Raw genomic sequence first — 17688 nt, forward strand, 5'->3', positions numbered from 1 at the left:
CTGTATCCTCTTGTGGCTTCGAACGGTCTGTTCTCAGTCGTCCCTCCTAAGAGCGTCACAGTCCTGTTCCTCTGTGTCGTGTGTCTGCAGACGCCGTGTGTCTTCTCTGTTTGGGAGAGGGATGGGATTGTTGACAGAACAATCTAGTACAATTTTAGCATAAAGTGATATTTTTAGTGTGTATGGTGTGTTATTTAAGAGCAGCAGAATGAGCCACTAAAACCCAGTCCATGCCTGCTACGCTTTGCTTGACTTAGTCTAGTCCCCCCCCCTCCATTTATTTCTGTGCTGGATGCATGAAACCAATTAACACGTTTTGTCCCAGCTGATCACGCTACGTTCAGATTAATATCAATGTGACTGCGAGCGCCTCAGACCCCAGGCTTTTGTTTTCGTTTTGCTTTTTTTGTTGTTGTTTTCTTCTGTAGATTATCAGTAATAAGAAGTCAGCCTGGTTGAGGTCTGTGACGGTTTCTGTCAAAATGCTGAGTCATTGTCTCTCCTTCCCCCCACCCCCACCATCGCCGCTGGCGATCAGAATGAAGAGTGGAGCCAGCAAGGCCTGGGGGAACAATCAGGACGGGGTGGTGGCCAGCCAGCCCGCCCGCGTGGTGGACGAGCGCGAACAGATGGCCATCAGCGGAGGCTTCATCCGCAGGTAGCCTTCAGCTTCACCTTTCAAATCGCCTACAGCAGAGAAAGGCCAGGAGGTCACAGAGGTCACAGCTGAAATAAATGACTTTGGGTCATTTTTTGTCCAAAGCAGCTCTAACCAGTTTTGTAGTTTTCTGGTAGTTTGTTCCAGATTTGTTGTGCTTAGAAGCTGACGGCTGCTTCTCCATGTTTGGTTCTGGTTCTGGGGATGCAGATTGTTGTGTATGTTAACTCAACAGCAATAGAGAAGGTGGCTTAAAAAAACAAAAAACAAACCCAAATGTGTCATCTAAAACTAGATCTGGAAGGATTTTAGCTTCTAGTTTGTCTTCAAGGAAAAACTTTGATTTAAATTCTGGCTTTTAGCTGCTTAAGGTTTGATTTAGCAGTTAGCTTCTATTCAGAAACGCATATGATTAAAGTTTATTCAAGTTTATAACATTGGATAAACAACAAGTGTGCTGCAGCTCTTTAGGTCCCCTCCATTGTTATGCAGCTTTTACAGTAAAGCCAACACAAAGCTGACCTGCTCAGATCTGAGGTCAGAGGTCAGATCCTCCTAACATCAAAGGTAAAAGATGGCCGAGGTTGTTCCAGATGGTGCTCTTCACCCGTTCTGCCCTGTATTTACGTCTCTACCCTTCCTGTGCTCAGGGTAACAGACGATGCCCGGGAAAATGAGATGGACGAGAACCTGGAGCAGGTGGGCGGCATCATCGGCAACCTGCGGCACATGGCCCTGGACATGGGCAACGAGATCGACACGCAGAACCGCCAGATCGACAGGATCATGGAGAAGGTACATCACTCACCACGGTTACACCTCGTGATGGGAAACTTGGTTTTCCTCAGTCATTGGTCGTGTTTTGTATTTGTTCTTGTTTTGGGAAAAATCAGATGAAAAACATTTAGATTTACAGGTACGACCTAAAACGAGAGGTGCAGGGGCGGATCTAGAAAAATATTTATGGGGTGGCAAGAGGAGGGCAGGGATTTTTTCAGGGGTGGCATATATATATAATAATTCCCTTCTCACCCTCCGTGGGTGGTCTCTTTCATCCTCTGAGCTCGGGTCCTCTACCAGAGGCCTGGGAGCTTGAGGGTTCCTCCAGTATCTTGGCTGTGCCTAGAACTGCACATTTCTGGACTGAGATGTCTGATGTTGTTCCTGGGATCTGTTGTAGCCACTGCTCCAGTTTGGGGGTGACTGCCCCGAGGGCCCCGATGACCACAGGCACCACTGTGGTCTTCACCTTCCAGGTCTTTCCCAGTTCCTCTCTGAGGCCCTGGTATTTCTCCAGTTTCTCATGCTCCTTTTTCCTGATGTTGTAGTCACTTGGTATTGCTACATCCACCACAACGGCTTTTCTCTGTTCTTCATCCACCACCACAATGTCCGGTTGGTTCGCCATTACCATCTTGTCTGTCTGGATCTGGAAGTCCCACAGGATCTTAGCTCGGTCATTCTCCACCACCTTTGGAGGTGTTCCCCACTTCGATCTCGGGGCTTCCAGTCCATATTCTGCACAGATGTTCCTGTACACTATGCCCGCCACTTGGTTATGTCGTTCCATGTACGCTTTCCCTGCCAGCCTCTTACACCCTGCTGTTATGTGCTGGACTGTCTCAGAGGCCTCCTTGCACAACCTACACCTTGGGTCTTGTCTGGTGTGGTAGATCTGAGCCTCCATTGCTCTGGTGTTTAGGGCCTGTTCCTGTGCAGCCAGGATGAGGGCCTCTGTGCTGTCCTTGAGTCCAGCTTTCTCCAGCCATTGGTAGGATTTCCTGATATCAGCCACTTCAGTTATTTGTCGGTGGTACATCCCATGTAGGGGCTTGTCCTCCCATGATGGTACCTCCAGCACCTCGTCCTCTGTTCCCCATTGCCTGAGACATTCGCTGAGCACATCGTCCGTTGAGGCTTTGTCCTTCATGTATGTATGGATCTTGGATGTTTCATCCTGGACACTGGCTCTCACACTCACTAGTCCTCTGCCTCCTTCCTTACAGTCTCAGGGTGCTGGATTTGGGGTGGAACCCTCCATGCATGGTTAGTAGCTTCCGAGTTTTAATATCCGTGGTCTTTATCTCTTCCATTGGCCAGCTAATTATTCCTGCAGGGTATCTGATTACTGGTAAGGCATAGCTGTTTATTGCACGGATCTTGTTCTTGCCATTGAGCTGGCTTCTCAGGACTTGCCTTATTCGTTGGAGGTATTTGGCTGTGGCTCCTTTCCTTGTGACCTCATCGAGGTTGCCATTTGCTTGTGGTATTCCCAGGTACTTGTAGCTGTGCTCTATGTCTGCTATTGTTCCCTCTGGGAGTGAGACCCCTTCTGTGCGGACGACCTTCCCTCTCTTTGTAACCATCCGGCCACACTTCTCTAGTCCGAATGACAGAGCATCTCCTTGGTATGTGCCACATTTGATGGACACTTGTGCAAGTGGTTTGCAGTTGGCTTCAAGGGTGGTTTTCCACACCCCCATCGAGTTTGAAGGCATATATATATATATATATATATTGTTTTTAACTTGCATTGTTTCAAAATGAGCTTCATGTAGCACCGAGGCTTAAATACAATTTCTTAATGTAGTATAGTTGTTTATTTTTACGTCTTTCATACTGCTGCTAATTAATATACTACTGGACTGAACAGTGCCTATTAGTCACTATGTGATTCATTGTGTCCAGAAAACAATTTTATCCCAATACAGGGCAAGGAGAAATCTGACACGAAAATATTAGTAGCACCATCATTTGTTATCAGATATATCTATTAAATACGACTTAAAATAAAGATTAGAAAACTGATGCTTGATAAATTCTCCATGATACAAATCTAAAAACAGTTTAGTTTATGTTAGTTCTGTCAAGATGCAAGAAGGAGCAAATTTCTATTTATATTGGTCAATCGTTTTATTTTAAATATGCTGTAGGAGCCGTAGTTTGACGACTGTTATAAATATCACCACGTTTTGTGAACACAGGGGATTAGCTCAGTTTTTGTCGCTTGTTCAACTTTTAGGAATTGCAGCAGCTGCAGTGCGCCACAATAAAGGTACAATTAAGCTGATAAACAGGTGAAGAACCAAACTAGACAGAACCAGTTCTGACTGTTTGCCAAGCCAAACATCCAATTAAAGTTCTACCAAACCACTACTAAGGTCATGTTTCTTGGCACAGGCAAAACAAGGTTCAATGTCCAAACTTATTGATTGTTCTTGGTGATTTATTTTCCTCTTTCACCAAACAATTACAGGGATCAAATTTTCATTTGTTCTCATGCTACCTCTCTTGCTCTGGTTAAAACCATCGGCCCCAAACCCAAATGCCTGCTGGTCCTTCAGGCCCCTGCACTTATAGAAAGTGGACTGACCCACATTACTTCCTGTCTAAATTTAGAAAATAAATAAGAAAAAAAATAAAACAAAAAATAAATAAAATCAACAATTATCAACCTACAAATAAACTCTGTAAAAAGTAATAAAATTCAAATGGATAAAGAAAAAATAGCTCCAACAACTTCTATTCTATTCTGCCTTTTCTCGCTCTGTATGTCGATATTACACACGACCCGTTGCCATGGCAACCAACATACATCAGCTCAACGAGCAGATAGAGCAGAGATTACCGATCAGGGGAATCAACACCAAAAAGAACATTTCCCACACAAAAAAGTACCAAAAACACTAAAACAGAACATCCAGTCTGTTACATTATGCTGTCAGGCTTAATGTCTTTAATGTGATTATTAATAAGTTTTTGCCTGACTAGCTGATTTAAACAGCTGCTCTACTGATGACGTGGTGGGCGGGTTGTTTAGTGCTAACGGAACTAAAACACACCGAACTGCGCAGCACATGCTAAGGCTAGTCAATACCAGGCCAGCAACAGTTAGGCTAATATAACTGACCCACTGCTCACTTGTTCAATGTTTTCTTTAAATTAAAACTTTTTCCTCACCTGTGAAATCTGAAGCCCTTATTACCATTATCTATGGTTGAATTAACTGCTAAACATTACGTCCGTTGTTCTGATTCTTTGCGTGATTGTAGAATTTTCCTGACCACCGATATTCCTGACATCGTTTATCACTTATCATTTATCGTGATAAAAGATAAGAATTTTGATTTATTTTTGTCTCGATAAATCCCACTTAATAACGTTCAACAAAACCCAAACTGACAGTGTTATCAGGAGTTTTACTTTTACCATTTTCTCCAGCATTTGCTCCATTAGAGCGTCAATAAATAAAGGACAGAAATGGCTCTTCAGTCTGCTATTAAGGCCTCAAGATGTTAAAGTGTTGCTTATCTGATCCTATCAGAGCTCATTTCCTGTTCTGCATTAATGCAGAAAAGAGCACTGCGATTTTAGAGCACTGTATTCACCAGAGATAGAAATAAAAACGGCCTTTATCACCTCGTAAAGGGAAAATGGAGGTGCAAAGGCAGCAGTAGATATGAAGGTTCACACCAAAAGTTCAAGTGTTAAAAACAACAGGCGTATTGGACGCACAAGCCAACAGAGTCAGATCACTTTTTCAAAAATGTACATCATGTGTATTGAACGTTTAAAAACATGAATCCCTACAAATTGTTGGCTTCAGGTATTCCAACTGCTGCAAAAAATAAATCAACTTAACAGAAACAAAAACCCTCCTGTTGTTCTATCAAAACGTTTTGCCGCTGTAGGATGAGCTGGTGGTGCGTTTCGACAAAACTGCAACGGGAAACCCTTTTTTTTCTTTTACGGTTTTTTTTGTGACCCGTCTCCTCCTGTCTTACAGGCCGAATCCAACAAGACTAGAATCGACGAGGCCAACCAGCGCGCCACAAAGATGCTGGGCAGTGGCTAGACGGCCCGAGCCAGGAGCACGGTCTTCCTCGGCGTCCCGCGCCACACGTCAACCGGCGCTGACATGCTTTCATCATGGTATTGACCTTCTAGGTTTGCACACATGCACATATCACCTCCCCTTTCTCGATTTAAATGTCGTTCTGTGTCGTCTGTCGAGCTTTTTCAAGATGATTGTCCTCGTACAAAGATGATTTCTTATACTTCGTATATCATTCTTTCCAAAGGTTGTATATAGTGCTGACTTGATGGCTCTCTAGCTCACTTGTGAAGTTTTTATTCTCTTTATCTCTCTCTATCTCGCTACATACATACATAAAATATACATATATATACCTATGCACATATCTGTGTATGTAGATATATATATCTATATATATCTGAAATAAACTACACTGCTCTGGATGACAAGTATATAATAGGAATGCTAAACAAGCTGTTTGTTTTCTTCTTTTCCTTTTCAGTATCTCAGTATTGTCTTTGTAAAGCTGTGTCATTCCATTTAGGCTACTGTCATGCTCCTTATTTGGTGTTGTCACGACAACAGAGGGAGTGGAGTGATTAAAAAGACACCCGTAATGCAGATGATGATGATGGTGGTGGTGGTGGTGGTGGTGACGACAGTAACCGCGGCAACCGCGCAGCGGTACAGCTGAACAAGATTGCAAAAAGAGCACTTACAATCAGAAAAAAGAGGCGGTCGTCGAAACGTTTTCCCTTAATTGCAATCATACTGAGTTACTGTTTAGACAATGTGCAACTAGACTCTCTGTAGCTGTATTAGACATTGCATTCCAAGTGACGTGAATTGTGCGTTTCTCTGCATGACAAATGGTAGATTTTAGTCTCATAAATAAAAACCTGTCTGAAAAATATATATAAAAATTAAAAATGAAAAAAACGACAACATGGCAGTAGCAAATTGACGAAAACGCATGCTCGGTATTAGGACACAGTTGTTCGTTCCATACTCCTGCAAGTTTGCAATAGTGCCACTCTTTCTGTCTCGATATATTTACCGACTGTGACCATCTTGTTGTACAATAAATGCAAAGGGGATCAAAAGAGACGAGATAAAGGTGGGGACAAAAAAAAAACAAAAAAAAAACCGTGAGGACTTTGTGGGGGGTTGTGTTGCAAAAAAAAAAGACCTGTTTTCTAAACTATTATGCAGTTCATTGATGATGAAGATGTTGATTATGTGTTGAAAGAGGAGGACTGGCTGTGTACTGTATCATAGGTTTTGGATGCTCTGAAAAAAAAAACCGAATAAATAAAAGTTTGCAATGTAAAGCAAAGACACATATTTCTGAGAGACCTTACTTTTATAAGAAGACTGTACCTGTAAGTTTATTCTCCCCTGTGTGGTTTGTTATTGGTAAAAATATATACTGGTATTATGAAATGACAATAACTACACTCTAAAACAAAACAAAAAAATATACCAAGTTTTCTTTTTTTGTTTTTGTTCTTTGCTTCTGTACTTTAGAGCTATGCACACCAAATCGCCAAAATGTTCAGTAGTTACAGTAAGGTGAATAAAAACCCTAAACCTGAATGACACAATAGGTTCAACTGTGAGATCGATGTCCTCAATGCATGTAATAGTAACGACCCCCCTCTCTGTATCCTGTCAGTGTGTGCAGTGGTGGACATTTTGTAGCTAGCTGAATTGATTAAAAGTAATAAACCCTGGCTGCACCCGTGTCTGTCTTCATTGCTCACAGGGTCTCGGGTTCTTATGATAGAGCCAGCAGGGTCAGTTTCAGACAGCAAATCGTCTTTTTGGCCAATGATACATGAGAGTTGTCACTGATTTGGCAGACAGTCCACCAAATGTCCACAATTTCCGTAACAAAAGCATCAAGTAATTTCATTGATCCTGCGTTCAGGCCGAACACATTTTGCGCATCCAGCACCTCAAATTTATGGCAACATATCATCAATTTAACAAGTGTCTGGCTAAACAGTCACGTAAAAAATGCCAGTTTATAACTCAGAACGCTGTAAAATATGGCAAAAATCAATATTTTCTTACGATGTTGCAAGACTATCATCTGAACACCAAAAATTCCGCATTTATTTTGGTCACTGAAAACTGTTTTGAAAGCTGTCATGAGTACTGAACCCCATCACGTGTTCAATGACCACAATAAACGGCGTAAATTTTTGACGTTCAGAAAGAATCTTCGAACAGTGTGAAAAGCGGCGCTTTAGAAGGAGTTTTGTTGTATTTTCCAGCTTTCTAAACCACAAACAGTCATTTTTTGCGTGACTCTTTAGTCAGACGGGTGGTAGAAGTGGTGACATTTGGCCCACTTGGCTTGCCATACAAGTCAGACGCTTGACATGGTGCATCAAAGTCGCCTCAGACGCGCGAAAAGTGTGGAAAGAAGCACGTTAAGAGGAGCCCCATCCCGATTTCTTTGTACAACGGCAGATGAAATATTGAGAGTCTCTTGGCTTTATTTACTGAAAGCAAGAGATCATTGTCATCGTCGCCTCTGCGCCATGGTTGAGTTGAGTTTTTCTGATTGTTTGACATTCCGCATCCAGATGCCAAAGTTCAGATTTTCCAACTCCACTGTTTCCCGTCAAACACTTGAAATGATTCAAAGCCTTGTCGATCTGCTCTAGACACTTTGCACATAAACCAGACGCCCTGACGCTTAAATGGCGTTCGGTCTGAATGCAGCATTAACCTAAATTACACACTGAAAGTTAGCGAGGTAAAACAAAAGGATCTACACCAGTGGTCTCACTGCGTTCCTCAAGGACCAGACTCCTGCACACATTTAGTTATGTCCCTTGTCCTATACACTTGAATTCAATGGATGAATTGCCTCACTAGCATGCAGTCAAGCTCTACAGAGCTCTGCTAATGAGCTGCTATTGGAGGACTGGTATTTGAGACCACTGATCTACACACACTGGCATCAAAATGGAGAAGAAAGGGGACTTAGTGGCTCCAGACATGGCATTGCTGTTGGTGAAAGACGGGTTTGGGTTTTTAGAAAACTGCTGATCTACAACAGTCTCTCTGGCTTACAGAGAATGGTTCAAGTAGAAAAAATAGAAACTGATTACTGCAGTTGTGTGGACAAAGATGTCTTGAAGGCAACAGAAGCTGAAATTAGCGGTCCTTACAGCTGAGGTAGGCAGAATAACGTTTTTAATTAGCAAAGCATTGAACCTTTAAGCAGATGGGCTCCAGGAACAGAAAACCACAGAGGGTGCCGCTGCTGAGGCTGCGATTCCCTGAGAAGTTGTCTGAACTGATGAGTCTAGATTTCAGCTGCGGCATACAGATGGTAGGGTCAGAATTTGGTGTAAATAGCATAAACGCATGGCTCCATCCTATCAACAGTACTGGTTGTTGTTGGTGGTGATGTCAGTACCAGCAGAACATCATCTAAACTCCACAGCCTACCTTAGTATTGCTGCTGAACACACCCAAACCTTTATGACCTCTGTGTACCTTCTTCTAATGACTATCTCCAGTAGAATAATGTTCCATGTCACAGAGTTTATTGAATATAATCAGGACACGGTCCTCCATTGGCCTCCAAGGTCACCAGATCTCAATGCAGTGCCTTTCTGTTGAACCAGAACAAGAGATTCCCCTCACTGATCTACAGCTGAAAAATCTACAGCAACTGTATAATCATGTCAATATGAAACTCCAGAATAAATGCATTACCTTGGTGAGCTCTGATGGCAAAAGGTGATTAAAGCAAAAATTTACAAAATTTCATCCAATGATGGTAAATGAGTGTATGCTATTATTACGGGAGTAATGACTCTGAAGTGTATAAAAGTGTGTTCAGTAGTCCATATGCCTCTGTGAGATGAAGTGGTGAAGACTCTGATAGGCTTAGATGATTTTATTACAAACAAGACCATGTTATATTGATTTGTGTGCAATCCGAGGAAAATCAAAACCAATAGAAGAGTTTCCTCAAAAAGCTGATGTAATCATGTCACTTTATAGATTACAGACAACATGCCAACAGCCTGAACCTGATACGTATCAGAGTAAACAAACACATTCTGATTTTCAGATATACGTAAACAAAACAGACGAATGACTGCCATTATTTCTACGACGTTTGGATATTTTACCCAACTGACCAAAGTAATACATTTTGGTTCTGTTGCAGAGGTAAAGTTGACTACATGGTACTCAAACCCTGAAGCTCATTAGCTAGCTAGCGGCTAGCATCATTAAGTCGCATCCAGGAGAACGTTGGTACAAACCTCTTTCTGTGCAGAGTCTGAGTGGCTTTCCTCCACAGTCCAAACTCATACACACTGGTTTCCTCGTTGATTAACCTTACCGCCAAGAATGAATGAAAATGTGACTTCAGCTGCTGTGGCACTGTTTGAAATAATAAAAAGAAACTCATATATGTACAACAGAAAGATCTGCTTAGGGGTTGAAAAATGTTCTCAAGCACAAGAAGTCCTTGATGGAAATCTCCGTCTTGATTCTATTAATAATTCATAACAGGGTGCAGTTGAGTAGCCACAGTGGTTGATGGTTTTCTTGCAACTGCGCAGCATCCTTCAGTTTTCAAAGAGTGCAATGGTGGAAGACAGAAGAGAGCTCTAACATATGTCTGACTATGCCCTTAGTCTGGGATTATAGTAGCAAAAGAGAAGCTATCACTGTCTACAGTAAATTGAGTTATCTTAGCATTATGACCAATACATTTTTGATTTATTGAATGATATACATTACATACAGAGCTAATCAATTGTTGCGAATGCAGCAAGAATTAAGCGCTGTGTCCCAAATCCTCATGCAAAGCACCCTATACCTACCCAAGTAGGGAGTTCCAAAAATGCCTCTATGCTCCCATATTTTCCCCAATCAGTCGGGATGGCCTTCCCTGACCCTGCTTGATTAATCAAATGTAGAAAATGGATGGATATGTTGAGGAGCTGAACCCTGACGTAAATATTTTTTTAAACATTTTTTAGATAACTATGTTGTACTCTACACAAGCTGAAACCTGCAGACAATACACTAAATAAACACACTACTGATTTTGGGACTCCCAGCATCCACCTCATCTAAGAGTAATTATACCTCAGGTTCTTACTCGGGTGCAACAGGCAGGGTATAGGAATCCTCAGACAGCAGCAGAACATTTTTTTGGATGTACATTTATTTTCGGTTGGCAGATTATTGCTCCAAATCATAAATTTTTTGTTTGTTTTGAGTCTGGAATGAGTCAAAAAGCAGCATGGACTGCTGCGTCACACCAACTGGCAAAGATGCACAACACCAACGTCTCAGGTAAGAACAAAATGCAACGGCAATAAAAATGAATTAGAAAGTAGCCTTCTTATGAGGTAGCATGCTCAATTTAAATGTTATTTGTCATTAGCTATAAGCCAAAAATCATCATAATTAACAGAAATAAAGGCTTAAAAACATCAGCCTGTGTATAATTGAGTTTTATAATGTGCATCACTTTGTGAATTGAATTACTGAAATGATCTTTTCCATAATATTCAGATGTATTGACCATGTAGACATCATAAAAGGTACAACATCTACATCACTGGATCTGAATTATTAACAAAATTCTTCATGTTTGGACCCAGGTAAAAAGCATTTTTAGAGTCAGAAAACTCAAACTTCAAAATAAAGTACCAGACCTGTCACTATGCAAGTATTTTTTTTCTGTCAGTGGTAGAAAAATAAGGTGACACTCCAACTATTGTTTCCTGAAAGTTTAGTTTTGCTCATTAAAACTTACTACTGCTGTGAGATTTGTGTGTATGTGCCTGCAGTCTGTCCTCAGGCAATCTCCCCAAAAACCAGCAGAAGATCTCAATTCGTCAAACATTTCCCAGCCGTCCCGTCTTTATTCTCTCCTCTCAATTTCTTTTTTGTCAAACTTTCCAACTCTCATCGTCTTCCTTGTTCCTACACCCTACATTGTCCCCAGGGATTTTTTTCTCGACATTAGCAAAATATCAAAAACGTTTTGTGCATATTTGTAACGGAAACGCCTCTAAAGAGAGCTGGTATAGTGAATGGCAGAAGTAGCCAAGGTTATCATAGATAACTAAAACCAACAAAATAACAGAAACTGAACTTGAGAAAACATTTCCGTTAACTGAAATAAATAAAAACATTAATTAATCCAACTAATCTATTAAAGAGGCACTGAACTGTATGAAAAAGTTTATAATTTGTTGTTAAACGTCGATAAGGCCACAAGCAATAAAATAGCAATGTATTGTAGCAAACTGAAGAAAGCTGTAGAGTGTTTCTTCTAAACAACTAATAACCAGAGGAAAGGAGGCGGTGGGTCGGCCGCTGAACGGATTTTAGGTGAAGAGAGGAGCAGAGCAACCAGGATGCTGGTAAAACGAGGGACGTGAAGTGGATCTGCACAGGGAGGGCTGCAGATCGCAGTGAGGAGGGGTGGAGCAGCTCGCTCGCTGTTTCGCAAAGGGAAACCACTGCAATCCCCCACCGCCCCCACGTTTCATTTCTGAAACGCTAACGCAGAGCCAAATAAACAAGCCCCACCCTGCTCAGCTCGGCTCCGCACTAAAAGCCTCTCATCACACTGTAATATAAGACGCTATTAAACATGGAAGCCACTCAGGACGCGATTTCACTGCCCACACAGGCCTGGGAGTGGCTCTCTGTTTGTTTCAGGGGGGCCACTGCACGTCCTCTACTTGGTGTGTCGGTCACAGCTTTAGAGGTCTTTTCAACCTTGACCTCGTATTTGTACAGCTGAGATGTAATTTCCTCTGAAATGTTTTGTTTGCCTTTCTGCTGTTTCTGATGGAGAGCCTTACAGCGATTAACCGGAGGCCAGCCACCATCATTCTGTCCTCAAAGGCGTTACGTGACCTCTGCTGTCAGGGACGCATAAATTTCTGGTTGTTTTTTTAGAACAGGGAAACACTGACACCTTGTGGCGACAATGAGGCATAGCAGGGGAAAGTAAAGTATGTGAGAGATTAAAGGGGCCGTATTATGTATTTTCCAGCGACATAGTGTATTTCATAGCACTATCAAGTTGTCATAAAAATGTGACACATGTAGCCGCTTCCCTAAAAAGTGATTTTTTGACAGAAGATAGCCTAGGCAAAAAGTAATAATAATTACTTTTGGCAAAAATGAGTTAGGCCATTATTTTATCAAGGTGACGATATCTAATTTGACTTAGTCATTGAATGGCTTTTTTTTAATCTTATTTTTGTCTATAAAGGGGCAACACTACATATTTTTCATGTACATGGTGCCATTTTGTAGCACAATTAAGTAACTATGTTATCTTCAGTTCTTATAAAAATGCTGTATATATCAAATATGTCTTAGAGGAAATTTGTCTGCTTTTTCTGAAACGCTGCCTGCATGTAGTCAGCACAACATGGCTCCTCTATCACAATGTTACCAGCTTTGCTCTGAGAAGTAGCTCGTATAATGAGCTCAGCAGTTGAGCAGTTCCACCAGGTGTTTGCTAATTGCTGCTGGCTAGTCTGAAGGATCTGAGTGGAGAAGGGCTGGTCTGGAAATTGCAGCTCTGAAGAGGAACTTTGATTTTCCACAACTGAATGGTTGTCATGGGAGATTAAAGGATTTCTCAAACATGCTTGGAAAAATCGTGGCAACACTCCAGATATATTTTTTATATTTGGATAACATTATAACATGATGTAAAACTAAAAGAAATTCCTTTTTACATAATACCTTATTATGTAAAATAATATCTTATTCAAGCTTAACTTCCTTCAACCACAGTCAAAAATCCTGGTCAATTAACTACGGTAACTTAATTGAAGTGAAACTTATATATTGTTTCTATTAATTTAGATGATTACAGCTAATGAACATTAAAAGCTCAGAAAATACCATGCAAAACTGAAATTATGAAATTGTTTGCCATATTTCATTAGATAGCTGTTCAAGAAAATCCTCATTTGTGAGAATAGTACAGACAGATGCTGTAAAAAAGCTGTGCGGCCATAAAAATGCATAATTTGGAATTAAGGAAATAAATTAACAAATAAAAAATAACCTTTTTCATTAAAAAAAAGTTTTTCTGCCAGGAACGAGGTAGTTTCTCCAGCTGTATTGAAATTAGTGTTTTTCGCAAAACTGCAATGGAAAAACGGTTTTGCATGGCACCAACAGCCGGCTGTTACTACTGGCGGAAACCGCGAAGAAAACAGGAAGTAGTTAGATTTTGATGATGCTGCATTTATAATGAAAACACAGCTAGTGATCGCTTACCGTAAAATATTTTTGAATGCTGTAAATGTTCTCCTTGGATTTTAAAATGTTGCTGGTCATCTCTAACATACTCTGATCACGTGAATCAGACAGCAGAAGAGAGCGACGCATCGGAACTGGAACTACTAAAGAGAGTCGACCGTGAACCCGAAGAGGACATGTCAAAAACACAAGCTCCGTTCTGAAGCTGCCCAGTAAGGGAGAAAATGAAAGCCAGGGAGAATAGATAGTAACAAAGGGAAATAAAAGGCGACAGAGAGATGAGTGGTGCAAGTGTGAGGGAAATGAAAGATGAAACGAGGTAAATAGAGGCAGATGGAAGGAGGAGCGAAGAGGATGAAGGATAAAAGTGAGGTGATTAACTTTGAGGCAGCCAGTGGAAAAAATAAAGTGTGAGAATTTGAAGGGGAAAGTGAGGGATGAGATAGTAATGAGTGTTGGAGGAGTGATGGATCACTACATGTGACTCATCATATTTCCAGTCTAAACAACGTAATGAGATCAATTCATTAAGGCCCGTCTCTGATCAAAACAGCCACAGCTGCTGCAGGATGGCTGACCTACATACAGCAGGTACAGATTCCTCCACAACCAAGAGGAAACAACTTAAAGATGGTTTAAAATGTACAAAAAAAACAACAAAAAAAACAACAGTGATAATATGAAACCAGTCCATAAGCAACGGTTTTTAGCAGTCTATATCCCTGCTGAATTTTAGGAGATGATTTGACAGTGTGATGTTAAAGAGAATCACAGCAGCTGAAAATGAAAGAAATGTTCCAATCAAACCAAGTCTACCGGACTATCAGCTGTGAAAACACCCTGAGTCTTTTCAGTTCTTTCTTAATGTTTTTATATGTTAAACTCAAAAAGTGACAAGAATGAATCCTATGTTTTGGAACTAACCAGTATTTTGTGTTGTGGCAAGAGACTTAAAATGGCCGTAGTTCAGATACAGACAACATAAAGAAAAAGTTTAAGGTTGCAACATGGTAAATTGTAAAAAAAGAAAAAGAAAAAAAACCTCCAAAACATGTGAATACTTTTAGAAGGCCACATTGTCTCTTCACTGAGAAACAGCTCCAAACTCACTAGAGTCGCCCTGAATCACTTCGGGGGAAATTGAAGAGATCCATGTTTACTTTAATGTTCATCAGCTTGCAGCCTCAGCAGAGCAGAATTTCATCTCATCTCGTCCACTGATCGACTCCTAAATCTGCCTCCTCTTCCCTGGCAGACTCTGCCTTCCAATAAAATCTCATTACTCCCAATGTAAGTCACTCTGCCAGACAGTAATAGTCGGCAAATCACAGCATTCTTTCAGACACTCACTGACTTTAATGTCCGCTGTGCTTCTCTACCGTTACTGGAAACTCCTTATCTGATCTTTGGAATGAAAAATACAGTATTTTAAAAAGAAAATAATAATAATAATATTCACTTCTTACAGATTTTTCTGGTGTTATTATTATTTTTTGGTCAGCTAAATGGTGTAGAAGCAGATTTTATTAAAAAAGAAACAAGGAAAATACAAAGTATATGTTTCAAATGTAGATATTTATTCTCACATTCACCCATACATGATAAAAGAAATGTCTCCAAATCAAGCAGATAGAAATTTAAAAACAGATTAAAGTAACGTTTAGAAATATTTAACATATTTCATTCAAAGCTATATTTTAAATAGAACCACCAAAATATTCAGTATCAAAAAGACAGAGAGCGTTTCTCTGTGCATGTTTGACTTTCTTCCAGGGCAATCTGCCTATCAGTGCTACGTTCTAGTGGAAACACTGCCTCTCATGCCCTAAGAGTTTTAGCCAGACAGTAATTCCTTAGTAATAGCTTCACCTCTTCCTGACTTTGGCTCCCATCATGGCCGCCGGCTCGTGGCCAGACTTCTTCCTCTGATGCTGGGATCTAACTGCCAGCAGAAGCTCCTGCACAGTTTGTGGAGCATGATCTGCTGTCTTTGCCATCAGGAAATAAAAGTTGTCCAAAACATCTCCAGATCCTTCCTCCTAAAACCCAGAAGCCCAGGAAAGAGTCGGGACATTCCCACAGATGTGCTGGTTTGTGTTTGGCAAGTAGATGGCGACTGTGGAGAGAAACAAAGTGTTTATGACAGGAAGGAACCTTCAGCAGAACCCGGTTCCTGGATGGATGAGGACAGGTAAGTCTTGTAGTAACGAACACCTGATTGGTAAAACATAGAATTCGGAGTTGGTGACAGTGAAAGTATTTAAAATCAAGAGTAAAATGGAAAGTAAAAAGGGCAGTGATATGTACTTTCCGTATATATATATGTACATAACAAAAAGTGACTTTTATATATATATATATATATATATATATATATATATATGTATGTATGTATAGTTGCAGGCGAGGAAAGGCAGATCATCTCAACAACATAACAAAAAGTCACTTAATTACAGCACTGCCGTTTAAAGTATTAGATATTTTTAACATGAGAAAAAATCTGTAAAGGTTAGTTTACATTTTAAAAATAAAAAAGAACCTGACTATTCTAAGATTTTTAAACTACTCAGGATGTAACAGGGAGTCAGTGGTGATGAGCTCTGACAGGATAACAGGATGTTTCCAGTTTCATTAATGTTAAAGATGTCATCCACTGGTGTATTTTTTTTTCTCTCTAACAAATGAAAATAGACAGCTGGGTAATGAAGTTCAGAATTTCACTGCAGGATTTTACCAGTTACAAAGTTCTTCAAAAGTGCAGTGAAGCAGAAAATGTTGAATTCTTTTCTGTGTATAATTGGGGCGATGACATCAGAAGAGGCACATAATGGAGCTGGAATAAGAGAAGAAAATGACAGACAAGCAACATTTGATAGATTTCAAGATAAAATCTAAAACATTACAGTTTTGTGGATTTTTTTGCACCTTCTCGGTTTTATTTTCTCTCTTTCTGCAGGTTTAGAGACTTCAAAGGTGTTGACTTGTGTTTTTTCTATGTTTCTTTCTCTCCTTTCTTTTTAAAAATGTCTCCCTTTCTTTTCTCCTTTGTCTTTTGTCTCTGTGTCAATTGCATTTGAAATAAATCCAAAGAAACTTGTGAAAGTAAATCTGTTGTTCCTCACCTTGCTGCTCAGACAACAATGAGTGCCACACCGTCAGAAAGGATACATTAAAAAATAATAATAAAAATTTAAACTTTCTAATTGCATTAGTGTTGAATTTGACACATGGCAAAGTGGAAAGAAACAACCACTATCTTTTGATCACTTACATAGAAAAACTTAAATGATCTCTCTTTTATTTAGATATTCTAAAGTATTTATTTTGTTTTCCAATGTGTCTCTTTCTCTTAGCAAATATATGTTGTAAAGCAGAAATTCCTTTATTGTTCCATAGTGGGGGATTCGATGCAACAGCGTCAAAGTGACCAGCAATCAAATCAAGTAGGGTCACACAAAGATAACAATATAAATTCAATAAAAACAGAATAAAGAATAAAATACCCTACAATAAGGGCTAAATTTCAACATAGATATTCTGCAGTGATCAAAGAATATGTTTAAATTCTAATTTTGCACTCTTAATGGACTTTTGGGTAGTTATGTTTCCTACCTGCTTGTCCTAGGCGTTTGACCTTGATTAGAGGGGGGAAATATTTTAGGACTTGCAGTAAATCTAACCCAACAACTAACAACTTCATTTGGTGCCTTGAATGCACTCCGTAGAATCTATGGAGTGGAGTGCCCTCGTGTGGCCAACTCTGTGAATTACACCAAATGATTCATTTGTTGGAAATTGTGGAGAATATGCACTTAGGTGATAAACACACACGAGACCTACTAAACACATACTTGTTTTAATGCTTTACATTTAAAGTGATGTGCGGTGTTAAACCAGGACGAATTTTATAAAAACTCTAAAAAAA

At 40.1% G+C, this 17688-nt stretch overlaps 1 protein-coding gene across 1 annotated transcript in view; it reads left to right on the forward strand.

Moving 5' to 3' along the window:
• snap25a (synaptosome associated protein 25a) overlaps positions 1-7207 on the forward strand; it is a 46014-nt gene extending 38807 nt beyond the window's left edge. Inside the window, exons 6-8 of the mRNA XM_014993674.2 lie at positions 539-658; positions 1309-1453; positions 5445-7207. Coding sequence (XP_014849160.1) covers positions 539-658; positions 1309-1453; positions 5445-5513 — 334 coding nt within the window. The 3' untranslated portion in view covers positions 5514-7207. The remainder of the gene's footprint in view (positions 1-538; positions 659-1308; positions 1454-5444) is intronic.
• The last annotated feature ends 10481 nt before the right edge of the window (positions 7208-17688 follow it).

This window comes from Poecilia mexicana, unplaced genomic scaffold (genome assembly GCF_051168715.1).
Source record: "Poecilia mexicana isolate PSO_F unplaced genomic scaffold, ASM5116871v1 scaffold_21, whole genome shotgun sequence".
In the NCBI taxonomy this organism is placed as follows: Eukaryota; Metazoa; Chordata; class Actinopteri; order Cyprinodontiformes; family Poeciliidae; genus Poecilia; species Poecilia mexicana.